This window comes from Macaca nemestrina, chromosome 9 (genome assembly GCF_043159975.1).
Source record: "Macaca nemestrina isolate mMacNem1 chromosome 9, mMacNem.hap1, whole genome shotgun sequence".
Taxonomy (NCBI): domain Eukaryota; kingdom Metazoa; phylum Chordata; class Mammalia; order Primates; family Cercopithecidae; genus Macaca; species Macaca nemestrina.
Genome location: NC_092133.1, coordinates 19,033,040 through 19,058,759, shown reverse-complemented (window position 1 = coordinate 19,058,759; position 25,720 = coordinate 19,033,040). Strand labels below are relative to the sequence as shown.

At 42.8% G+C, this 25,720-nt stretch overlaps 1 protein-coding gene and 1 pseudogene across 20 annotated transcripts in view; one reads left to right on the top strand and one right to left on the bottom strand.

Annotated features, from left to right (window-relative positions):
- Window positions 1–25,720, bottom strand: part of LOC105467111 (actin binding LIM protein 1) — a 389,869-nt gene that overhangs the window by 198,804 nt on the left and 165,345 nt on the right. For 2 of the 20 annotated variants that reach the window (XM_011716520.3, XM_071069072.1), the window contains exon 1: window positions 24,503–25,055. The exons of 9 other annotated variants lie outside the window; for them this stretch is intronic. In XM_011716520.3, the coding sequence (XP_011714822.2) occupies window positions 24,503–24,746 (244 nt within the window). In that variant the 5' untranslated portion in view covers window positions 24,747–25,055. Of the gene's footprint in view, window positions 1–24,502; window positions 25,068–25,720 lie in introns of those variants that run through there. 9 more of the 20 variants (XM_071069070.1, XM_071069071.1, XM_011716528.3 and 6 more) reach the window with 9 other exon arrangements.
- On the top strand, window positions 23,032–23,129 carry LOC112424336 (small nucleolar RNA U13; annotated as a pseudogene).

The following is a 25,720-nucleotide window of genomic DNA, read 5'->3' as shown; positions in this document are numbered from 1 at the left end:
AGTACGGTCCACCACCCGGATCAGCCTAAAGCTGACCCCCCAGCAGCAGCTCGGAGGAGGCTTTTGATTTCTGACCCACAGGGTCACGGGCTGTCCTGTGACCTGTCCTGCTGTCCTGTCAGCTGGGGACTTCTGGCTCACAAAGCCAATGCCCACGCGACTCCAGCCCCTGTCTCCCAAATCCAGCTCATGGGGTCCCGACCGCATGCCATGTACATCTACCATGTGGGAGAAATGGGATGAGCAAGAGACAAAAAGCCAGACATCACACGGCAGGGAGAGCAGCAGATGGCCAACACATCTTTCAGAACCAGAATGCACAGCCAGTATTAGATGGTATTTACTGCAAATATTGTAACATGTTGAGTCTAAGAGAGCCAGGGGAACCGAAAGGAATGAAGTCAGTCAACCTGCCTCCTCTTTGACTCAGAGGGTGTGTATGGCTGAAATGAAGTACATTTGGTGGGTCTGGGGAGAAGGGGGAAAAATGCCCATTTCTTCACATTCATCTCGGGTAGGTCTTCACTGCTGGTTTTCTGATGTGTAATGGTAGCACATCTCAGGCAGCTGTGACATTCCTACATCTGTGACTCAGGGCTTTACTATTAATAGCTTAGGTGTCTCAGGCTGTAAGGAAGAGCTAAGTCCCCTCCAGCCCCTGGGTTGTCTTTTCTATGACGACATACTTCGCCCACACCACTCCCCGCACCCATGGCAGCCCCATAAGGTCATGTTTTCCCTAAGTCAGCAGCCAGCTGGAGTGTAAGCACTGAAGAGCGTTTAAGCGGCTTCTCTAACCTCCATTCATAAATATGAGCCAAGCATGAGAGCGACTAGACCTCCAGTCCAGAGAGATGGCAGAGTTCAAGAGCATCCAGGAAACAAGCCCTTCACGTTCCCCAGTTTTCAAGGCTGAAACTGCACTAGTCTACTTTCCCACTCCTAATCACCCTCAGAGCCTTTAAGGAGATGCTGACAAGCAAAATTAACTGCAGAGAGCTGGAATTAGGCTGTTTTGTGAGCCTAGCAGGTGAATCTATTTTATCATATTTTTGCTGTTTAACTACATCGGCATCTCACTTAAGCACTTCTCTCCAAAGCGCTCATGTTATTCAGCCCAAAGCAAAGAAGCAGCTTTCTTTCTCTTTCCTTCCACCAGCCCCTACTCTTCCTCACCCCTTCCTCGCTACTATAATGTGACAGTAAAACACCATTGGTTTCTAGAGCAAACCCAATCATATGTAAGTGTTCCAGATATTGTAAATGCCATTAGCTCAATTTTTCTTTTATTTGGGATGTCAGTTTAAAACTCTGAGATTTAAGTTTACTAACCAAATTGGTCTCTTATTACAGTTCTTAACCTACCTGTATACGTTGGTGGATAAATCGCACAGAAACAAGAGTTTGGAAAGGCTCTCTGGCAGCTTTGGAGACTAAGCTGGCAGAGTAACAGCTGGTGCCTATTCATTTTCAGAGAAGCCTTTTCTAAAGGAAAATACTACATAGTGGTTCAGAGAGATTTTCCCCCCGCCTGTGTTTTCCATGGAAAGAATTTTCCTGTACCACAGTCAAAGTGAAATGAGTCACCAGCATTTAGTTGCTAAGTAATAGTCATATGGCAAAAGTCCCCCCGCCAATCAGACACTGCTACTTTGGGATAAAAGTATCCACTCTGCACTTTTAAGATAACCAAAGAGTGTATTACTAAAGTTATTTTTGGAATGTGGGAGAGTAAAACCAAATTGTTTTGCCTCCTTGCCTCAGGGCAGAATTGCTAAAGAGCTTTAAGAACAGAAGCATAGACATTTTCTGCTTTACAGCTAAAGCTGCAAGAAGTGCAGCAAAGTAAATCAAGAATAAAAATGAAATATAGAGTTCAAAAGAAAGAACTTTTTATTCTTATATCTTGAGATGATTTCCAAAGAACTTATCTCGATCTCATTCCACTCAGATAAGTCTTCATAATACGGACACCAACCCACAGTTTTATTGTTTTTTTCCCCATCAAACTGACCCATTGCCTCCTTCTCATTCACCCACAACATAAAGCAAGGGTTGTCCACAAGGGACCAAAGGACAGAAACCATTTTGTTGGAGAGAAAAGCTTGTTAGCATACAGCCCCTCTTGGCAAAAATTCCAGCACACATCGTTTCAATAGCGATGCCAGTTAGGAGGGAAATGTTACAACTAGAAACCAGCAACCTGGCAGAGTCCATTTCCTCATTGCTTATTCTCCTCTGCAGAGCCACGGGTCACCTACTGTATGTGCACCTGTAGTGCAGGAATTTCAGGATCCCTCCGTGGGGCTGGAACACCAGGTATCCAGGTGTTACCCCCCAACACCACTGGACTCATTTTTTTTGTTGTTGTTTTGAGACGGAGTCTCACTCCGTCACCCAGGCTGGAGTGCAGTGGCACAATCTCAGCTCACTGCAACCTCCACCTCCCGAGTTTCAAGCGATTCTCCTGCCTCAGCCTCCCAAGTAGCTGGGATTACAGGTGCACCACCACACCTGACTAATTTTTGTATTTTTAGTAGAGACAGCGTTTCACCATGTTGGCCAGGCTGATTTCGAACTCCTGACCTCAGGTGATCCGCCTGCCTTGGCCTCTCAAAGTGCTGGGATTACAGGCGTGAGCCACTGCGCCTGGCCCCCGCTGGACTCTTTAGCAAAAAGCATGCTCAAAATCCTTTCTAGCAGAATTCAACTGAAAGAAACCTGGAGAATGAGTTTCTATTTGCTTTCTACTTAGTGTTGGCATCAATCAATCTCATTTCAGAGATTTATGGGACACCTGCTGTGTGCTAGCTAGTAGACTGAGACTACAAAAGCAAGAAGAGAGAAACCACTGCCCTGGAGGTGCTCACCATCTAGCGGAGGAGATGCATGCACACAAATATTCTCAATGAAATGAAGAAGGTATTAAGACGGGAGTAGGGACGGGGTGCAGGGCAGTGCTGAGTCCAACCTAGAGTCAGGAGGGGCTTCCAGGAAGAGTAAGAAGGTCGGTAATGACTGGTCAAGTGCAGAAAGAGGGAAAGTCATTCCAAGTGGAGGTAATAGGGCAAGAAGGCATCCAGTAGTTCACTATTGGTGGGGAGAAGGGAGAGGATCAAGATGAGGCTGGGTGACAGGTGACAGAGGGCCCCCCATGCCACTCTAAAGAATGGACCTTAGAAATGTTGTGATTAAAGTCTCAAACCTAAGCTACCTATTTCTTTCTAAATGGAGTGCAAAGGCTCTGGCTGCATTTCAAGGTACAGCATGATCTGTTTCCAACCATACTGCCTCCTCCCTCGATTTGGATTGTGTTGGTGTGTGCATTTCTGGTGTTTAGTACACAACTTGACATGGAATAGATGCATAGGAAGGGTCTATTCATTTATTTAAACATTTCCCAGGTCAACAGAATAAAAAGATAGCCATACATGTCTCACACACAGTATTTTAAGAAATACAAGCCGTTCGGGATTGGCTTATCCCTTCTATTGTAATGGCTTCAAGTCCACAACTAGGTTGTAAGCTCTCTAAAGGCAAGGAGGGTTTCATCCACACTAGGCTGATAAGAGTATGGTTTGCACGGCTCAGCATGGTGGTGCATACCTGTAACCCCAGCACTTTGGGAGGTCGAGGCGGGTGGGTCACTTGAGGTCGGGAGTTTGAGACCAGCCTGGCCAACACAGTGAAACCCCATCTCTTCTAAAAATACAAAAACTAGCCAGATGTGGTGGCGTGCACCTGTAATCTCAAATGCTTGGGAGGCTGAGGCAGGAGAATCGCTTGAACCCAGGAGGCAGAGGTTGCAGTGAGCTGAGATCGCACCACTGCACTCCAGCCGGGGTGACAGAGTAAGACTTTGTCTCTTTAAAAAAAAAAAAAAAAGAGTGTGGTGCTTTGCAGATCACCAGGGATAGAAATGCAAGGGGTGCTTCAAATGCAGACACCTGGCCCCCACCACAGGTCTGACTGATAACTCAGATTCTCTGGGAAGGAGGTCTGAGCAGCAGCCAGCTTCCCCAGTGACTAAGGACCCCTTGCTAACAAGTTGGCTTGCAAAGCACTAGGATAGACTGAGATTTACAAACAGCTATATACCATGCCGTCGCATCTGATAAACAATCCTTATACTCTCTGTTAGCCAAAATAACAATCAGCTGGACATTAACTGCAATCTTAATGACAATTTATTAGAAGTGGTGATTCCAAAGTTTCCTACAGTCTAGGACAAATTCCTAAATGTCTGATCCCTCTTGATCCTACTCACTCTCATGTCCTCAACGGACAATTCTTAGGATTTTTTTCCATATGAATCTCATAGAATCAATGCCCAGCAAAGTTCTTTTCCTTGAGTTCTTAAAGTAGAATTATTTTATGGTTGTATCCAAACTTCCCCACGGTCTTTTTCAAAAGCCATTTCTGAGTTTGGACCCAAGCAATAGGTTGCACTTCAAGAAAAATCGCAAAAAATACTATAGTATATTTAAAGCTCCCTATAAACAAATCAGTAAGGCTATAAATGACAGAGTGAACAAAAAATAAATCATTTTCCTACAAGAGCAGCAAAAGCTATTACTAGAATTCTAAGGATCTTGGGATAGTAAAGAGTTTCAGAGATTCTACCCTAACTTCAGACTCATGAGTACACAACTACAAAAATAGTTCTCTGAATTATTTGGGAAAAGGCCTTTTTTAAAAACAGTTTACTACCATCTAGCTTTCTCTTTTACTGTAATATTTTCTAGATAGAAATCCAGTTATTAGGATATAAAAATGGTTGCTTTCCATCAGGTAGAATTGCAATGCCTTCCCTGACAACAGTCCCCTCTTTCTGGTACTTACCACCACCAAGTGCTTTGAAGTTGACTATGTTGTAATGAAGGATGGACATATCTATTTTTGCAAAAGATTGTGGGCTCCCTGAGGGAAGGGGTCACATGTTATTGTATCTGTACTGTATTCACATAGTAATACACAAAGGCACAAAGTAGGAATGCAATATTTGATGAATAAATAAATATTCCTTTTCGTAATCAAATAGACTGACTTTAAAATCTAACTCAAATATAAGAGTACATTCAGTCTCTTAGATAAAAATCAATTTAGTGATTGCTTCAAAGTATTTGCCAAGATGCAAGCCAATAATTACTTTGGAGAGAAAGTAGGCCAAAGAGGAAGTTCCTCAGGCAGTCATTTTACAAAGTCCCCTTTATAACCTACCCTCACAGCTACTTTGGTCACCATTAGAGCCCAGTATGTGTCAGCCACCATTCTAATCGCTACATGATCACCTCATCTTGTCCTCATAACAACGGGATGAAGTACATATTATTATACTTTATATGTGAGAAAAGAGTTTGGTAAGAGGCTGAAGCCATGGGTCCTCTCTGTGTTACTGGGCCTTCCCTTCTGCAGAGGTTGTTAAAGAGCCTCTCATCCCATGCTCTGCCTATACACACACACACACACACACACACACTCACACGCATTTCTGAAGGCCAGGTGCACTCAATGTACATCAACAGGCATTTCTAAAAGGCCTGGCATGATAGAAGTGATGCTGCCTTTTGCCTTGCCTGTGTAAAGCAATCCTTTTTCCAGATACCTTATGCTTTATCGGTTCTTGGACTTCATATGGAAGGACCTGTCAGGTGAATAGCACCATAACCGTGGCCTGTGGCACCCACTGTTGGCTGCACAGGGGAAGATGATGTACCCAGACCCACACAGCAAGACTTCAAAAGTGCAGTGTAATCATCCACCCTGTCTAATCATTCTCAAGGAATGACATTTCTGTGGTTTATGTAGACAGCAAGTTAAAATTAAAAATCTTTTTGCAAGGTTTACAAAGCCTACATTTGTTCCCCTACCTCATCTGGCCTTATAATAAATTCTCCTAACTATGCCCTGGAACAGTCCCAGAAAATAACCTGTCTCTCATACTCCTGGATTTGTCAGTCATCATCGGAGGAACTAGCCAAGTAAAACCTGCAGCACACACAACCATTACTGCATTTGCTACCACAGGAATGGCAGCTTCGTCATCTAACACGTCTCAGCAAGTTTCTCTAGTTCTTAGTACGGAGAAGAGACCATGCAGCCCATACCGTGGTTTGTGGCAATCTGTAACTTGTATTCATAAACAGGCATTAATTAAGATAAAAGTAGAAGTCCTAAAGCAGACTCGTCCATGGTTACACAATTACTTAGAAATGGGTCAAAACCCCTCAGATCCTGCCGCCTACCCCGTGGTTATTCTATCATGCCACACTGGCCACACAGGCAGCCTGATTAAACACAGGCTGGGTTTCAATTCTAGCTCCACCACACGCTGAGTGACCCTGGGCACATTGTTTTCTCTCTCTGGGTATCAGCAGTCTCCGCTGTGAATGGTATGAGACGTTCCACTTGTGAGGCTGTGGTGAGGACAGGGGCAGCTTCACGGCATGTGACCTGCAGCATTGCATAGGGTCCTGTGCTCAGAAGGTGTCTCTATTTGGTTTAATGCTTTGCTGCTGCTATACTGACATTTGTAATAATTTAGTCTTTGAACTTGTGTAAGTGAAGTCTGATGGGACAGCGGAGCACACATGTGAACAGATGAGATGCGTGCAGTTTGTGTGTTTGCTGTTCCTGCTGCCCATGCACACAGTGTTTGCAACGCCCCCTGAGCACAGGATTCCAGTGTAGTCACAATGTGTAGGAATTCAGGGAGACTCAAAGTGAGGACAAGGTGTGTTATATCCACAACTGAGTCACATTCCATTCAAACCAGGATGCCTGCTTTGAATGCACAGAGAAGGCAATGATGTTCTAGGAAACACAAACAACCAAGGAACCTTAATATATTCCTTCCTATCCACATTAGTTCCCTGTATTAGCCAACCACTCACACCAAAAATCATGACACAGAAGGAAAGGGAAAGACAGGGCAACCAGTGCTGTCTTCCTTTTAGCCTTTCCTTATTCATCAATAAGTCAAAGGTAGAGAACATTGGTAAAATGTGCACGTATCAAGAAGCGAAATAAAAACAGTTGAGGGCCGGGCATGGTGGCTCACACCTATAATCCCAGCACTTTGGGAGGCTGAGGTGGGAGGATCATCTGAGGCCAGGAGTTCGAGACCAGACTGGCCAACATGGTGAAACCTCGTCTCTACCAATAATACAAAAATTAGCCAGGCATGCTGGCGGGCATCTGTAGTCCCAGCTACTTGGAAAGCTGGGGCAGGAGAATCGCTTGAACCCAGGAGGCGGAGGTTGCAGTGAGCCAAGATCACGCCACTGCACTCCAGCCTGAAAGACAGAGCAAGAAACCATCTCAAAGCAAACAACAAACAAACAAGTTGAGTCAGATTTGTGCATTGTGCATTTCTACTGTTCTAAAAAGAATAAAGTACATAGCATCTATGACCTGTGCAATACAAATTGTGTAATTTCAGTGATTCCGTTGAGTTAAATGTTGTTATATTTGCACTTAAAATTGGCATTGCACAATAAAAGGTAAAATTCACAATAACAATTTAAAATTTTAATTTTACTTTATTTAGGACAACATTAAATAGAAAATAAAAACTACGGAGTTGAGAGAATCTGGGGAATAAACAAAAAAGCTATATTTTAGTACCACTAATGGCACTTTCTCCTGCACTTTAAACAAGGGGTCCCACGTTTTTCTTTCACACTGGGCCCTGAAAATTATGTGTCCTGTGCTGGGTGAGAATAACAGGTGTTCTATCCCAAAAGAAAGTACCTAGTACTAAGAAGGAATGCAGTTAAGGGTAACAACTATTGTTATTTCATTTCTCACTGCCTCATCAATTCACAATAAAATAAGATAAGCTTGAAAACTGTAAAATTCAAGTTTTCAAAACCATTTGAAGGTATAAGGAGCCTTCTAATAATATCGAAGCTGGGGGATTTAACCTGTAACACCTTAAAGAATTTAGATCCTCTCCCTCCCCCGATATTTTGTTATATGACCTCTGCTGCCAAATGAGAAAGTCACTGTGAAGGCAAACATTAAAAAAAAAAAAAAAAGGGTGGACTTTGATGTTAGGAACTCTTCCCAGGAAGACACGATTGTTACCTTCAGCCTATTCATTCATGCAACACATATTTATCAAGTGTTTACTAAGTGTCAGGAACTGTTCTAGGTGTTGGGATATCACAGTGAAGAAACCAGACAAAAATCCTTGCCATGAAGGAGCTATATCCTAGTTGGGAAGGTTGAAGTTGACATAATAAAATACATGAGTAATATGTACATACATATAAATATGTATGATTATATATTAGAAAGCGATAAGTACTATGGAGAAAAGGCAAGGCCAGGGACAGAGAATGTTGCGGGGAGAAGCTGTGGTTTTAAGTAGAGTAGTAGAGGAAGGTCTCGTTGAGGAAGTGCTATGTGAGTAAGTACCTGAAGAAGGGAAGAGAATAAGCCATGTAGATTCTGAGGAAAAACCACTCCGCACAGAGTGAGCAATAAGTGCAAACGTCCTGAGACGGGAGCCCACCTGGTATGTTCAAGGCAGTGGGGAGGCTGGTGAGATCAGGAGGCAGACAGCAAGAGGCATGAAGTTAGTGATGTGGAGGAGTTAGGGCCTGCAGGTCATTGTAAAGGGCCTTGGCTTTTCCCCTAAGCTGTTCTGTTTTGTTTTGTTTTGAGACATGGTCTCACTCGGTCACCCAGGCCAGAGTGCGGTGGTATGATCATAGTTCACTGCAGCCTCAACCTCCAAGGCTCAAGTGGCCTTCCCACCTCAGCCTCCCAAGTAGCTGGGACTACAGGTGTGCATCACCATACCCGGCTGATTTTTAATTTTTTTTTTTTTGTAGTGACAGGGTCTTGCTATTGCACAGGCTGGTCTCGAACTCCTGGCCTCAAGTGATCCTCCAGTCTTGGCTTCCAAAAGTGGTGGGATTACAGATACGAGCCCACTACACCCAGTGCCACTGTGGGATTTGAACAGAGAAAGCAGCATGATCTGATCGTCAACTCCACGGGATCCTCGGCTGCTCTGTGGAAACTAGAGTTAAGGAGAGTGAGCACAGATGCAGAATGCTGAATTAGTGCATGAAATAAAAAAGAGCTCAAGGATGAGATGATGACACAACAAGATTAGATGAAAAAGGTTAGAGAAATTAAGACATAAAAACCAAGGACAAAGAATATCAATAGTAAGAATGGAAATATCAAAGAACAAAAAAATGCTGATAAAATATCTAATTCCTAGTACAGAGAAAATTTTGAAATGATTTCAATGAATGCAGAAAAAAGAGCCTCAAACAATGAGAGAAAACAATAGAAGTGCAAGATGAAGAAAGATTTTTTTAAATGTATGTCTTAGAAGTAGAGAACCTAAGAAGCAGATGTATTCAAAGATTAAATACACAAGAATACCCCTGAAATGAAGAGACAGCTGAATTCACAGATTTAAAGAGTATAGATATAACATATTTTGAGAAAATTTGATACAGAATGCTGACTCCAAGTCCTAGGCTAAGCCTTAGGACTCCAAGATATCATTCTCCATATGTCCAGGCAGAAAAACCCTATTGCTCACAAAAAGAGAAGAACTCAGGCTAGCCTCAGACTTCTCAACAGCAACACTGATACTTAGAAGATGATGAAGCAATACCTGGATGTCTTGAGGGAAAGAAAGAACCTTACACCTGCCAAAATATCCAAGAACCTGACAAAAGAACCAAGAAACTTACACCTGCCAAAACGTCATTCAGAGATAAGGGCAATGGGCAAACCACCACAAACAGAAAGGTGTCTGGGAAGCACGACACCGTGAACCCTTCTTGGGAAAACTGATGGAAAACAACATCCAGCCAATTAAGAGATGAGTTAAAATAAGCTCAGCAATGCAAGCGCTAGTAAAAGTGCTAGCAGTGAGCAGTGAATTCAATTAGGAAACTGACACCACAATTACCTGATTATGGTTAGAAAGGAATATGGAAATGTTTTGAGGAAAGGAAAATGTGAAAACAACATTACAACTAACAAAAATTGGAGGTGAGTAGGAGACAACTATGACAGTGCTACTGTCCTCGTGTACACACTAGGGAGGTAATGACTGGTGCCAGACTGTACAAGATTCTTCATCTAAGCATCTCACAGAAGCAACCTCAGATCACATCACCCAATCACTTCATCTTTGCTCAGAGACTATGTAAAATCTCATCACTGTGCTTATATCCCAGTTCCTGTTTCTTGGACTTGGTAAGGCAAAGCATATCATGAGGCAAACTTATCTTCAGGATCTTTTAAGAAAAGGGAGATGACGTATCTTTAACTTTTTACTGATTATATCCAGATTCTTTTTTTTTCTGAGACAGTGTCTCACTCTGTCACACAGGCTGGAGTCCAATGGCAAGATCATGGCTCATTGCAACCTGAAACTCCTGGGCTCAAGTGATCCTCACACTCCAGCCTCCTGAGTAGCTGGGACCACAGACATGCATCATTACATCCAGCTAATTTTTAATTTTTTTTGTAGAGATGGGGTCTCACTACATTGCCCAGGCTAGGTTTAAACTTCTGGGCTCAAGCAATCCTCTTGCCTCAGCCTCCCAAAGTGCTGGGATTACAGGCATGAGCCACTGACTCTAGCCTATATCCAGATTCTTAGTGCAAGAACCAAAATTGTTTCTAATTCATTAACATTTAAGATTTCTACAGCACGTTTCTTTCAGACAGACTGATGAACAAATAATTTTTTTTAAATACCTTGGTTCTGGCCAGGCACAGTGGCTCACGCCTGTAATCCCAGCACTTTAGGAGGCCGAGGCGGGCAGATCATGAGGTCAGGAGATCAAGACCATCCTAACTAACACAGTGAAACCCCGTCTCTACCAAAAATACAAAAAAATTAGCTGGGCATGGTGGCGGGCACCTGTATTCCCAGCTACTTGGGAGGCTGAGGCAGAAGAATGTGGTGAACCCGGGAGGCGGAGCTTGCTGTAAGCCGAGATCGTGCCACTGCACTACAGCCTGAGTGACAGAGCAAGACTCTGTCTCAAAAAAAAAAAAAAAAAAAAAAAAAAAATTGGTTCTAAGGATAACCAAATGGGGTTTTATTTCATATTTCCAGTTATTTAAGCTGTGTATTCATGAAAATGCCATGGAATTCTCAGAACAAGATTTCCATTCCATATGGAATCACTGCCTAGGTGTAATGATCTTTCTTGGGGGACTTTGTTGCATTCGTTGCTCATCTGTCCCTGCTCTACCCATCTTGTGAGTGGGCACTGAGCCATATGACTCCTCCCCTTGCCTGTGGATGACTAGATTGTTAGTGGACACTGGATCAGAGAGAGGCCCATACATCAGCTGGCCAACAGCTTTTTATCTGGCTTTGAAAAAGATGACTGGGCCAATTAGGTTTTCACTCCTAAAAATCTGAAGTTAGAGATACATATAAAAGTCCCAGTCAGTGGTGGATATCCACATTAAAAGATAAAGTTAGGCCAGGCCAGGTGCAGGCATCACAGAACCATGTATAGACCAAAGTCTCAAGGGACAGAGTGTCAGAGGAAGCCAGATGGGCAGGAAAGGAATAGGACATTCCCCCAAACTAAACTGCTGGTCCTGGAGCAGCCTGGAATTCTGTACTTCCTGAGGCCTGGCTGTCCAGCATTTCCTGGGTTCCTATCCCCACTCTCTCTACATATTTTGATTGGGTTATTGAAAAGTATAAGTGGATTGCTGTTCTTCAGAAACAAAAGATCCTTCATTAGAATGGAGAGGGAATTTTTACCAAAATAATACCTCAGTTGGACCATTTGCAATGGAATCTGTCAGTGCCCTACACATCCCTCCTTGGCACTCGCCTCTGCAAGTCAGATGTGATTACTAGAAGCATCAAAATGCGTGAGTTAATGTACCTGAAAGCAGCTGTCAAACAATGGTGATGGGGAGGTGGTAAACACCCCAGCTTCCTCATCCCTTGGCTGGGATATCTCTGCAGCATATCCCACACTACCTCTTAGAGGTCCCGATGGATTGGGAATTGCTGCCCATACTGGTAACTGGCTTGATATTGCACCTTTTATTAGCCTCACTCCTCTAACAGTGATTCCTAGAATCACCTGCCAAATAAATTACTTACCTTTAAATTTTCCTCACAGAGTCTCTTTTTGGGCGGGGAGTTGTAAACAAAAGAGAATCTAAGATCCATATTTTTATGCTAAAAAAAATGTTGTCTTAAGTCACTGATCACTTTGATCTAAAGACAACCAGAGACAGATTCTAAATAGAACAATATTCTGAAAAGACCAAGCATGTTCATCAGACAGAATATATTTTTTTCTCAAGAAAATCAATTATTAACTGGATCATCTTATCATACAAACACAACGGAACTTGTATGCACACATACTATGCCAAAGCACTTCTTCCTTTAAAATATGTAAAGAAGACAACTTAGATTAACTCTGGTAGCAGAGGTCAGAACTACCAACTGCCTCATAAATAAATATGCCCCCAAAATGTCTTTTAGGCCTGTGTTTATGTTTTAGGCAGAAGGATGTGACCTATGACATTTACCAAGCTCTATAAAAATGAGTCATTTTACAATATTTACACATATATTACATGGGCTCTCTTTACAATTTTAAACAGCTGTATATTGCTACAATTCAACCAAAGATTGTGCTAGTACCATATGCCATATGCCAAGTTGGCTGTGTGTTCAAAAGAGATGCAGAAGGTAGGTCTCTTCCCTTCCTTTCTCTCACTATCCCTAGCAAGATGGAAAACACTCTGCATATGTATTGAATTTGTTGGGATTTGGAGGAGATTAGAGGGTGGACGGGAAGGAAAATATTTAGAACTTAAATTCTTCTTGGTTTTGGATATGGATTACACAATATTTCCCCTTCCTGAACAACATATACTAAGAGCCCTGAGCATTTCCCAGTACGCTTCACTGGTTATTAAATTTGCACGCAGAAAAAAAAGCAACTAAGCCACAAGATGAGCATTCAGCCATAGCATCCACCATTGAGAACTAGGTGGGCAAAAATCAAAGGAAGAAATGAAGAGAAACAAATGAATGCTGACCCATTAATGAGGCTAACAATATTTACTGAGCATCTGCAATGTGCAAAGGCATCACCTTCAAGGGGCCAAAAGTGGTATAGAGATCAAAGATACCTAAACTAAGCCCTCAGCAACCTTACATCTAAGTAGAGCAAATAGCACAAGGACCTAAATAACTCTAAAACAAGGCAGAAGGATTGGAATCAGAGATACTGACCAAAAAGTATGAAGGTTCAAAGGAAGGAATGCTTGCTGCTCAGCAAGAGAGATAAGGAAAGCTTCAAGTCTAATGCTGTCTTCGCAACTACAGGAAGAGTTACAGATGGTTGGCTGGGCTCAACAGCTTTCTACCAGCTGCTGCCACATATAGAAAATGAACTGGATCACTCTTCGTATGTAGATACAGAAGTTAACCAAGAAATGTGTTGGATCTTGTTCGCATCTTCTTTAAACTCTTAAAATACACCAAGTGAACCACGATCTATGTTAAATCAAGTTCAGCTGAAGTATTACTAAACCATTAACTTCACTTAGTATTCCCATCATGGATAATACTGGACCAATTAGTGACCTCAATGATTAGACAGTTTTTTAAATTAATTAATTAATTTATATTTATTTATTTTTGAGACAGGGTCTCACTCTCTCACCCAGGTTGGAGTGCAGTGGCACGATCTTGGCTCACTGCAACCTCTGCCTCTTGGGTTCAAGCAATTCTCATGCCTCAGCCTCCCAAGTAGTTGGGATTAGAGGTGTGTACCACCATGCCCAGCTCATTTTTGTATTTTTAGCGGAGACAGTGTTTCACCATGTTGGCCAGACTGGTCTCAAACTCCCGACCTCAGGTGATCTGCCCACCTTGGCCTCCCAAAGTGCTGACATTACAGGCGTGAGCCACCACGCCCGGCCTACGCTGTTATTAAGTAGCCACTACCCCTATAGTGCCACTGGCTACCAAGCGAAGATAGAGTCTGTGCCCTTTAGGGACAAGTGCCCAAGGAAAGGATAACAGAACATATCCAGCCACACACTAGAATCACATGAGAGCACTTCTGGGAAAAGACTGATGTGAAACAGAACTGGGAATTGTCCCACAAAGACAGCAAATATTAAACACCCCAGAATATTCTAGTGATGTCAAAAATGACCTTACAAAATGATCCGGGTCGCGATGGACAGAAAGGGAGCTGGCTGAGTGCTGGCCGTGGCCCTAGTTATTTGACTTTTCTTCCCCAGCTCATCTTTATCCCAGGAGATCCTACTCTATGTCATGAGAATTCTCCCTCTCCACTTGGGCTGCAGGCAAACTTTTGTGAGCTAGATTTTTCTGGGCACTGTGAGTCACAATGTGTCCGATGTCCTCTGATTAATTTTGGTTGCTATCTATGGCCACAGAACTTGGATGAGGAAAGACTTCTAAACAGTAAACAAACAAAACTTGGGGGACCACAGTAAGGCACTTACAGGAAGTGAATTTAAAAGCCAGCTAAATGATTTCTCAAAGTAAAGGCCCTACCTTTCTTTATGTAATATTTGCAGACCTTTAAATTGTAAAGATATAAGCAGTTTTGAAGATTAAGATATAGGATGTAAATAGACATGAATGTACATATAGGATTTTTGTACATACAGGAAAACTGGTGATTTCACTTTGAGGGAATAGCTTTAATTTAATTTGAAATTGTATTAAGTGGTGGGAACGCAAAATAGTACAGCCACTGAGAAAACAGTTTGACAGTTTCTCAAAAAGTTAAACAGAGAATCACCATATGATCCAGGATTTCCACTCCTAGGTATACAACCAAGGGGACTGAAAACATGTTCACACAAAAACTCATACACAAGTGTTCATAGCAGCATTATTCATAATAGCCAGAAAGCAGGAAAAACACAAATGACCATCAGTTGATGAAAAGATAAAGAAAATGTGATATATCCCTACAATGGGATACTATTCCGCCATAAGAAGGAATACGGCATTTATCAATGCCACCTCCTTGATGAGCCTTGAAAACATTATACTAAGTAAATGAAGCCAGACACAAAAACCACAGGTTACATGATTCAAATCAGAAGAAATGTCTGGAATAGGCAAATCCACAAACACCTAAAGGAGCTAAGTAGCTGCCAGCAGCTGAGGAATGTGAGTAATCAGGGATGTTTTCTAATGGGCATAGGGTTTCTTTCTGGGCTGATAAAAATGCTCTGGAATTAGAGAGTGGGATGGTTGCACAACGTTGTGGTTCTACTAAAATCCACAGGACTGTACATGTTACAGTGAGGAATTTTATGGCGTACTATATTACATCTCAATTTTAAAATGTATGAAGTACCTTTATTTACCAAGCACTGTGTTATAGTCTGAAGAAACCATGAAAACCACCGTCCTGCCACCAAGGCACTTACTACCCGGTAGAGAGAGACATGCAAACAAACAGATTTATAAATAGCCAAGCATAGAGGTGCTTGGATGGGCTTTTGTGTGGGACACAGCAGAGCCCTAAAAAGGACACGTCTGGAGAGACTCCACAGGACAGTCCCACCTGAGCTGAGTCTCCAACTAAACTAAAAATAATAATAATAATAATCATCATCATCATCCTTTGGTCTTCTCATGTAATATTAAACAGGGAGAGAAGAGGGCTAGGGTCTTAATCTAACACTACCCTCTCATTATACCATAGACCTTAGGAAAATCATTTACTTCTCTGGACCTCAGTCTCTTACTTCCTATAAAAATAAGGTGTTGGCCGGGCGCATTGGCTCACGCCTATAATCCCAGTGCTTTGGGAGGCTGAGGCGGGCAGGTCATTTGAGGTCAGGAGTTCAAGACCAGCTTTGGCCAACATGGTGAAACCCCATCTCTACTAGAAATACAAAAATATTAGCCAGGCGTGGTGGTGTGCGCCTGTAATCTTAGCTACCTAGGAGGCTGAGGCACAGAGAGTCGCTGGAACCCGGGGGGCAGAGGCTGCAGTGAGCCAAGATCACGCCAGTGTGCTCCAGCCTGGGTGAGAGAGCAAGACTCTGTCAAATAAATATTAAATAAATAAGGTGTTGATATCAAAGATTTCTACCTTTGAGAAGTATCTAGAATCCTCGTGCATATCATATCATAGTCTATCTAAAATCCTGACATACTTAAGTGCTGATTCTGCAAAGGGTTCCTCTAGTGCATTCTGGGTGTGCTGCTTTCTGAGGTTGAGAAAGGAATCTTCCTGATGACTATCTCTACACACCCTAACAAACAGCACACAGACTATGCTGCCTTCCTGTTGGCAGCCTTCATCTTCCATCTCAGGGACAGAATCACCCATCTGCTGACTACCTATTCACCTTATATTACCTTCCTACTAGCAGCCTTCGTCTGGTAGCCCAGAGACAAATCAAGCCTGTGCTGGCCACCTGTCCACCCCAGTGAGTAACACATAATCCATATCCCTTTCACAGTCTCACTCTGTTATCCAGACTGGAGTGCAGTAGTGCTATCTCGGCTCACTGCAACCTCTGCCTCCCAGGTTCAAGCAATTCTCCAGCCTCAGCCTCCTGAGTAGCTGGGACTACAGGCGCCCACCACCATGCCCGGCTAATTTTTGCATTTTTAGTAGAGATGGAGTTTCACTATGCTGGCCAGGCTGGTCTCGAACTCCTGACCTCATGATTCACCCATCTTGGCCTCCCAAAGTGCTGGGATTACAGGCATGAGCCGCTGTGCCCAGCCGCCACACGATCCATATTCCCTTTCTGTTAGCAGCATTGTCTTGTACCTGTGGCCGTCACGGGTCCATGACTAATTTGCCAAGTTAACAGGAGTCCATCCATAATCATTAGCACTGGGTCATGCCCCAGAATCATTAGGATCAAAGGATGGGAAATCAGGGATTTCTTTGAAAGTAAGCCACTCTTAGTAAGATTCAAATTTGTTTAAAGCCTGGATTAAAACAATGCCAAACAATAAACTTAAATAGACTGCTTTACCCTCTGACTTTAAATAAGATTAGTTTTTAAGTACATTTAATTAAAACGAATGGGGCATTGCAGCATATTTAGTTACTCAAGGAAGTAATTTATATGGGAACATTTCATGTGAAAATAGTTACTTGCCCATATTCCTAGGACTAAAAATAAAAGAAACAAAACAAAAAGCAACCATCAAAAACAAAAAACAAAAAAAGCTGGACTAAGTAGATTCAGCGAGTGGAACTAAGTGAAAAATGTCTTACTTCTACCTTTTTCTTTCCACTCTCAGGTCATTGGGCTATTTTCCTTTTACTCGTATTTTGGGTAAATCATATCTATTTTCCAGCTCAAATTGCAAAATCCTACTTTCTCTTTCCCTTTAGTGATATTTCTTTCCTTTGAAAACTAATTGTATTCATTATCTAGACAATTATTCAACTTCTCACACATTTGGGTGAGAAGAGGGGGAAGAATTTATTGAGCTCCAACTAAATGCCAGAATTGTTTAAATATGTAGTTTCTCTTAGGGCTCATAATACTGCTGCAATGGCGGTAGCATTATCCACATTTTATATACAAGAAAACTAAGGCTTGGATATATTAAGTAACTTACCTGGGTCACAGAACTGCAAAGAGCAGAGCTGGACTTTAAACTTGGCAGCAAGGTCTGACCCCACAGCCCTGAATTTGCAGCCACTTTGCTTTGCAGCTTCTCCTGGCCTCAGCTACTTGAAGGCAGGGGGACAATTTAATGCTGAACTGTATTCTTCCAACATAGTGATTTGATTTCGGCGAACATTCACTCATTCATTTACTCATCACTCGCAGCTGTTTTTTTTTACACGCCAGGTACTATAATGGAATAAAAATAAGAGCACAGCTCTCCCTTTGCCCTCAGAGAGGACCTCAGTGTATGAAAAGGGAGAAGCTTATAAACAGGCAACTTGAACAAAGATATGCAGAGGATGCTATGAAAACACAGAGGAGGACGAGGCAAAAGGTAAGATCAGGCCTCCCCAGAGGAGGAAGAGCTTCACCTTCATCCTGCTGGGCCTCAGAGGAACCGGGGAGGCCGTGCCAGGCAGCAGAATTGCACATACAAAGAGAGGCCCAACGTGAAAGGGTCCTTCAAATATCTGTAACAAAGAAGACTGATGCGGGTGTTTGGGGGTTAAGAGTGGGACGTGATAGAAAGGTTTAACCGTCAAGAGCTTGAAACATATGATTCTGGGAAATACGATTAAACTAATGGGATGAGAAGCCTAGGGAAGTGAACAGGGGTTATTTGTAACTATAAATAAATTTTTAAAAATGCAAACTATTTAATGCTTTCCCAAATAGCTGAAACCTCAAATCCCTCTCCATTCATGCCCTTGCAAGATGTAGAAGGAACTGGCCACCACCTATCATCTCCATCCTCAGGAGAATAAAAGTTAAAGTAAGACTGCTGTTTGCGGGGAACCATATTCCATTAACAAACTGGATGTGGCCGTGGGGATCCAGCATCCTGGAGGAACAGGAGGCCACAACGCAGTATATCTCCTTGCCAGCAGCAGACGCCTGTTACTACTTTGCCTCTCAAAGCAGCCTAGTCAAAGCCATCAGTCGGGAGAGCGGGTCTGAGGGCAGGAACCACATGCTGGTTCTTACCAACTTTCCCAGGATATATTTTCCATGGCTAGCTCAAACACTTCTCTCAAATTTAAGACAGGGCCTTCACATCTGAGTTCCAGGGTTTGCAGGGAATTAACACCTTTTCCCCAACACAGCCTCTCAATGTCACCGGGAAGATGCTATAGAAAAGTTCCACAGCATCTTGAAGAATATGCTGTCTTTTTGAAAACAAAGCCATTTGCGGCCTTTGGCCTGCTATATCCAAGACGCTTCCCCTAGCCCTCTGACATACAGGTCTGGGGTTGTGGATTACTGAATGGGGTAAGAAGGGCACACTAAAAGAAAAATATTGTAGTGTTACATGTTCTGCTTAGTTTGAAAACAGGTTGGTATTGCTTTAAGAAACAATAATGTACCCAAGAGGTTCTCTCACTTACCTGATAATCTGAGTATCTGGGTCTTGGAAGACCACTTCGAGTGAAGACAACCCCTCGTATGCTGCACCTAACAGAAAGGTCCCAGCAGGTGCCTGAATCCGACGTGAACCACCTTTCTCTCTTCTGGGATATGAACTGCTTTTTCAGGGAGGGGACTGCCAAGTCTACTTTGGTCCCAGCTCTCCAGTCCAGAACATTCTGCTTTGGAATTTGGACTCAGCTGACAATATAATCACTGAATCCTCTCCAGATATCCTTGGGGCTTTTGATAATAGTGCCAGTCTCTTGTTTGTTTGTCAAGAAGGTAATTGCCCTAAATATGTTATTTCATTTGTACGAGACTCAAAAGCTCCAAGGGACAGAAAGAAACACAGGTTCAAAAACTTCACTCTAATTTCCTACAGTAGAGTAAGGGAACATTCCATGCAGACAGCTTGTATTTATGAGCTAGAGGAAGGAAACCTTTGCTAATTTTCCTGGCAACAGCAATTTACTTTATGGGAGTCTTCAAATTTGAGCTGCTGAAGTACTTAATGAACAATATTATTTACAAACTTTAGGTGTGCCAGTGTTCAGCACACCTCATGAATGACCACTCTTATGCTCCTCAGGCTGAGGCAGAGTGACATCGTGGTGGAGACCATGAACCTGGGTGTCAGGCAGACCCAAATCTAGTACTTATGTGACCTTTGGCAGGTCTCTTAACTGCATGCACCCCAGTTTCCTTCTCTGTAAAATGAAATAAAAGTAATTCCTGCTTTGTTGAGTTATTGAGAATATCAAACATGGAAAAATCATAAAACACATGGCCCACGCGAGGTGTGGTGGCTTGCGCCTGTAATCTCAACACTTTGGGAAGCCAAAGCAGGAGGACTGTTGGAGGTCAGGAGTTTGAAACCAGCCTGGGCAACAAAGTGAGACCCTGTCTCTACAAAAAAATCAAAGAATTAGCTAGGCATGGTAGCACGTGCCTGTAGTTCCAGCTACATGGGAGGCTGAGGCAAGAGGATCACTTGAGCTCAAGAGGTGAAGGCTGCAGTGAGCCCTGTTCGCACCACTGCACTCCAGCCTGAGAGACAGAGGCAGACCCTGTCTCAAAAACAAAACCAAACAAAAAAAGACACTTATTACAATGTTTGAGATATAGTAGGCCCCCAGTGAATGACAGCTGTTCTTCTAGAATAGTACTACATCTACAGTCAGAAGCTGCAGAGGCTGTTTTGTATGTTTACTGATCTATTTCCCTGATATATGTTCACTGATATATTTTTGCGGAAGCTATTGTGTATGTTCACTGATATATTTGTTTTGCCCACTTTTCCCATCTTCTTGCTAATTCATTGCTGTTGTTAAGTGGGGAAAACAATTTCTTCCCTTGCAACATCCAAGGGTTGTTTTGAGCATAACAAAGGACAGATACGCATGGGGACACTTGGAAAATCATGGAGTCCAGCACAACTCAAAGCAGGGATTGAGCACCAGACAACAACAGGAAGCTGCAGCATCTTGAGATCTTTCTGACAGCTGCAGGGGGCCTTTGCCAAATATTCCTGAGCACCCTGCCAGGAGCTGCTCCTGAACACTCTGGGGCTTCGTAGCACAGGAACACGCATGGCTGCAGGAGGGCGCACTTCCTCCAAGCACCTGTCCTAAACAGGATGCTCTGAGCACACAGTGGCTTCCTGGGAACCCCACGTCCTGTGCAGCATCTATAGTTGTGGGCCTCTATTGTTTCACAGCATGGAAGGCAAACAATAGAAATTATTTTTATCAATAATAAACAATTTTTCTTATTTTATTTTTTTAATTCAACCTCCATAGAGATTGTCAAAAATGACTAATGCTGACTATATTGCAACTCTATTATTATTACTGAAATTAGCATTTACCGTATGCTTCTGTGCACCACTACACCAAACACTTTGATATGCACGTTCTCATTCTTTAAATTTATTTTTATCTGTATTTACGATTTTTAAAATTGAGATAGGGTCTTGCAATGTTGCCCAGGCTGGTCTTGAACTCCTAGGCCCAAGTGATCCTCCTGCCTCAGCCTCTCAAGTAGCTGGTACTATAGGCCCACACCACCATGACCAGCCAGGTTCTCATTGAGTCCTCATAATCAATACTGCCCTCAGACACAGGCAAATAGGGCCCCTGCCCTAACTCCATTCCTTCCTCAAAAATGTCTAAGTGTGCTCTGGTACCTGGGATCGCTGGGGCCAGCAGTGCTGTCCGGATGGGGAATCTGAGCCTTCTCTTCACAGATCTCTCTAGTGATCCTCTGCATCTCTCCCATACTGGGCAAAGGGTTGGCCAGATGCCCCAAGGAACCCCAGGAGTCATGCCAATGGGGTTTCTTGGGGCCCTGGAGCTGGCTCTATTCTAGGAGACAAGCCGAGCAAGCAATCACTTCCTCAGGCTGGTGTGGCATTTCTTTCCCATGATTGAAACAGACTGAGCTGTTGACACACTGCCTTTGGGTGACTCAAGTTGTTTATATAGACAGGAGCCCTACAAAAAATATTTGCCCAGGGCCCCATCTACTCTAGGGATAGGCCTGCTCAAAGTGATCATATAAGGTATGCATTCCCTGCCTACCTTAGGGACAGAGAAACGCACTTGGAATTCCTAACTTCCCAAAGTAACACATTTAGTGAGTAGAAGAGCTGGGAGTCAAATTCTGGAATGTCCAACCTCCAAGTCACAAGACTTAACTAATCTCCCAGATTTCCTTATCTGCCTCCACTAAGATATGGATATCCCAATGATGATTACCTTTCCTGTATCCAGAACTCTCTGATATTGTTAATTCTCTTGTTCCCTCGTGAGGGAATTTGCTGATAAGTCATTATCCAGCACGCTTTCATTAAACTACAGCTTACCTGGCTTCCCCTTGCCTTCCTGCCTTCTCCTCCCAACAGATCTTATCTCTCTTTCAAGAGCAACAGCGGCTCACTCCAAAAATATCTGATCTGAGTCTCTTTGAGTAGAAACATTCCACAGAAGCACCGAAGTCATTCAGAATAAAGTGTTAGCTCTGGCAGAAATCTATATGTTTCATTTTTATTCCTATTTGTGGAATAAAACGTTTTTTCCTCAATAAAGGGATTCTAGGTATCCACTAGTATGTGGATCTGATTTTTGAGGGAGGTGTCCTTTGCTGCAATAGGCATAGTCAGTTGGTTCTGAACAAAGTCTGAGCAGAGCTTGTAAGGGGACTGGGAAGAAGACGTGGCTTCTCCATCCCCACTCCCTGCTACCCTAAAAAGGGATGTGCCTGGAATCATGACGAGAAGCTTGTTAAGAGTAAGAGACAAGGAGCTGTCACCATCAGCAGCTGTCAGTATCCTGTCCTGCCTGAGCACTGACCTGCTTGTCAGCCTTCTCTGTCCCAGCCGAAGCTCTGTAGAGTCCCAGTGAGACACCGCTTCACACCCACTAGGATGGCTAGAACAAAAAAGTCAGATAAGGCCAGGCGTGGTGGCTCACGCCTATAATCCCAGCACTTTGGGAGGTGGAGGTAGGCAGGTCACCTGAGGTCAGGAGTTCCAGACCAGCCTGGCCAACATGGTGAAACCCCACCTCTGCTAAAATTACAAAATTAGCCAGGTGTGGTGGCATGTGCCTGTAATCCAAACTACCTGGGAGGCTGAGGCAGGAGAATCATTTGAAGTGGGGAGGCAGAGGTGGCAGTGAGCCGAGATCGGGCCATTGCACTCCAGCCTGGGCAACAAAGCAAAACTCCGTCTCAAAAAAAAAAGGCAGATAATAGCAAGTATTAGCAAGGATGTGGAGAAACTGGGACCTTCATATGCTGCTGGTGGGGATGTAAAATGGAGTAACCGCTTTGTAAAATAATCTAGAAGTCCTGCAGAAGGTTAGACATAGACTTACTACATGACCCAGAAATTCCACTCCTAGGTGTATACCCAAGAGCCCTGAACATATCATATGTCCACATAAAAACCTGTATATAATGATTCTTTTGATGTGTTCATGCATGTGTGTGGGGTGTGCCACCCTTGAACCTTGTTATGACATTGGCACATTACCCATCTGACATGAAAAAAGAGAAAAAAAAAAACCTCGTATATGAATATGCATAGGGGCATGATTCATAAGAGTCAAAAGTTGGAAACATCCCAAATGTCCATCAGCTAGTGTAAGGAGAAACAAATTGTGGAATATCCATACAGTGAAATAGTATTTGGCCATAACAAGGAATAAAGTACTGACATGTGCTACAACATGGGTGAACCCTGAAAACATGCTAAGTGAAAGCAGCCATAAACGAAAGACCACGTGTTATAAATTCCATTCACATGAAATATCCAGAATAGGGAAATCTAAGAGGCAGAAGTAGATTTTGATTTCTTAAGGCTGAGAGATGGGGGTGAAGAGGTTGGGGTGGGGAGGCAATAGCTAAAGGGTACGGGGTTTCTTTTTGAGGCAGTGATAATATGTATGTAACACATCAGTAACATACTAAAACCCACTGAACTGTATACTTTAAATGGATGAATTTTACAGCCTATGAATTATAGCTCAATAAAGCTATTGAAAGCTGATTGCAACAAAACAGAACATCTTAACTCCCTTACTTTGGCTAAACTGAATCCAGTTCAACTCTGGCTGTCCAAGAATGATGAGGAAGATGTTATGCTTCCTGGCTCATTTGACTTAACTTCATACATTCATAGGGACCATGGTTAATCACCTTCTGCTTCCTGTACTACTTCTAGTGCTGACTTTGACAAGGCGTGAGCAGTTGGGTAGGTATCATCTTCATTAATAAAGGCACCATGATAACTTCAAAGTCTGAAAACTCCCAAGTGCAATAATTCTATCCTGAGAGTGGGTCTTCTCCACCTCTTTCCCAGGCAGAGGGATGAGTGACACGTTTTAATGAGCTTCACTGAAAAGAAGCCTCAACAAGTTCTCTCAATATTACAATGCTTTCTTTTTATTTTATTTTATATTTTTTAGAACATTTCACAAGACGAGCCCTCCCTACACAGTGACACAATTTGGACCTCAATTTTACTTAGGTCATCTTGTGCTAGCCTCCATCTCCCGCCTTGAATATTTTCTTTCCGTTCATCCTTTGTCATATGAAATAACAGCATCTACAGATAGAGATCTTTCTTTTCCATCATACTTCCTATTACTGACAGTTATTCCTACCAAGTTTGGAAAGAGATACATTTGTTACTGAAGATCATAAAATCCTGAACAAAAATATCCTCGGAATTTAGCTCCATAGCTGTACTTATGTTACATTCTCCATTTCTCCCACCCTCACCCCCATTAATTATATATTAAGGATAGTGTTTCCTTTGAAGAACACATTACGGAAGAATGATCTGGATAGCACTCTCTTAATTACGCCAATCACAAAACACAAAACCACGTCCAGAGAGGGTTATTTTACTTACCAAAAGGATCAACGCTGTTACATACACGCCCATGTGGGCAGTAGTCCTCGGGACAGAGATACAGCAAATGGGTGACAGTGGCACGCCTGTGAGCGGGGAAGGAGGTCCCAGAGACCCTCAGGTCCTCAACAATCAGTCTCTTTCTGTTCGAGCCCCTGGCACTGGTTCTCTCAGATGAGGTGACTTTGCTTTTCTCAGAGCTGCACAATTTCCCCAGACACTTTAGACCAAGGAAGGCAGGCATCTTGGCATGGATTTCCAAGAAATGAGAAATGGGCAGCGGGGGCCCAAGGAGCGGTGCTGGCCCACAACTCTCTCTGTTCCCCTGGCTCCTTACTGTCTCCTTTTCTCACTGCCCAGCAAAGAAGATTAAGGCAGATGTATTTAAGTGATTACCCTTAAGAGCTTAGGGTGCCATATTCTCAGTCAGATGATTAGGTATAAAAACAGCCACTAAAAGGAACTCAGTCTCAGACATGAATGCGTATTTGAACATCAGACTAATATCCAGAACAAGAGAAAGAATATAGCTGTAATATCTACAAGAATTCTCCTGCAAATACTCCTAGAATATTCAGTATCATCTGGTAAGAGTACTGAGAATAGGGCTAGGGATATATACACATATTTTGTATAATCTAAAAATGACTATCAGAAAAATCCCAGGGTAATAATTCCAAGTTCTCCAGTATTTCAGATCTCACAGGTGGAGGTGGGGGAGGCTCGATTAAAGATCCTCAGCTTTAACTTGTGACAAATCCAGCTCTCAGCCGTAGCAAACAATCATTTCCTTTCCATTTTCTAGAAGGGAACCCCTCCCCTCAGTACCAGGAAAATCCTTCTGCCTCATTCCATTAAGCCAGTGTTTACTGTCTTAAAGTTGTTTCATGGGTTTTCTTTGATGGCAGAATCATATGATGGAGACAGAATTAACATGTAGGTAGCTTCAGCTTTTCACAAAATTACAAGCTAGAAGGATCTTCACGGAATTAATGTATTGCTATAAAAAGGACAACCCCCAGTAATTATCATTTACTCTTTAACATCCACACAGTAAGATGCAGTACAATATGTGACCATATGTGACCGTCTACAACCATACAAAAGTCACAAGCCAAAATGAATAAACTCACACTCCTTCTCCTGTCATTGGGCTATTATGTTCTAATATAAATTTCTTTTTATTAAAACCCTAGAATAGAACTATAGAGCTGACAA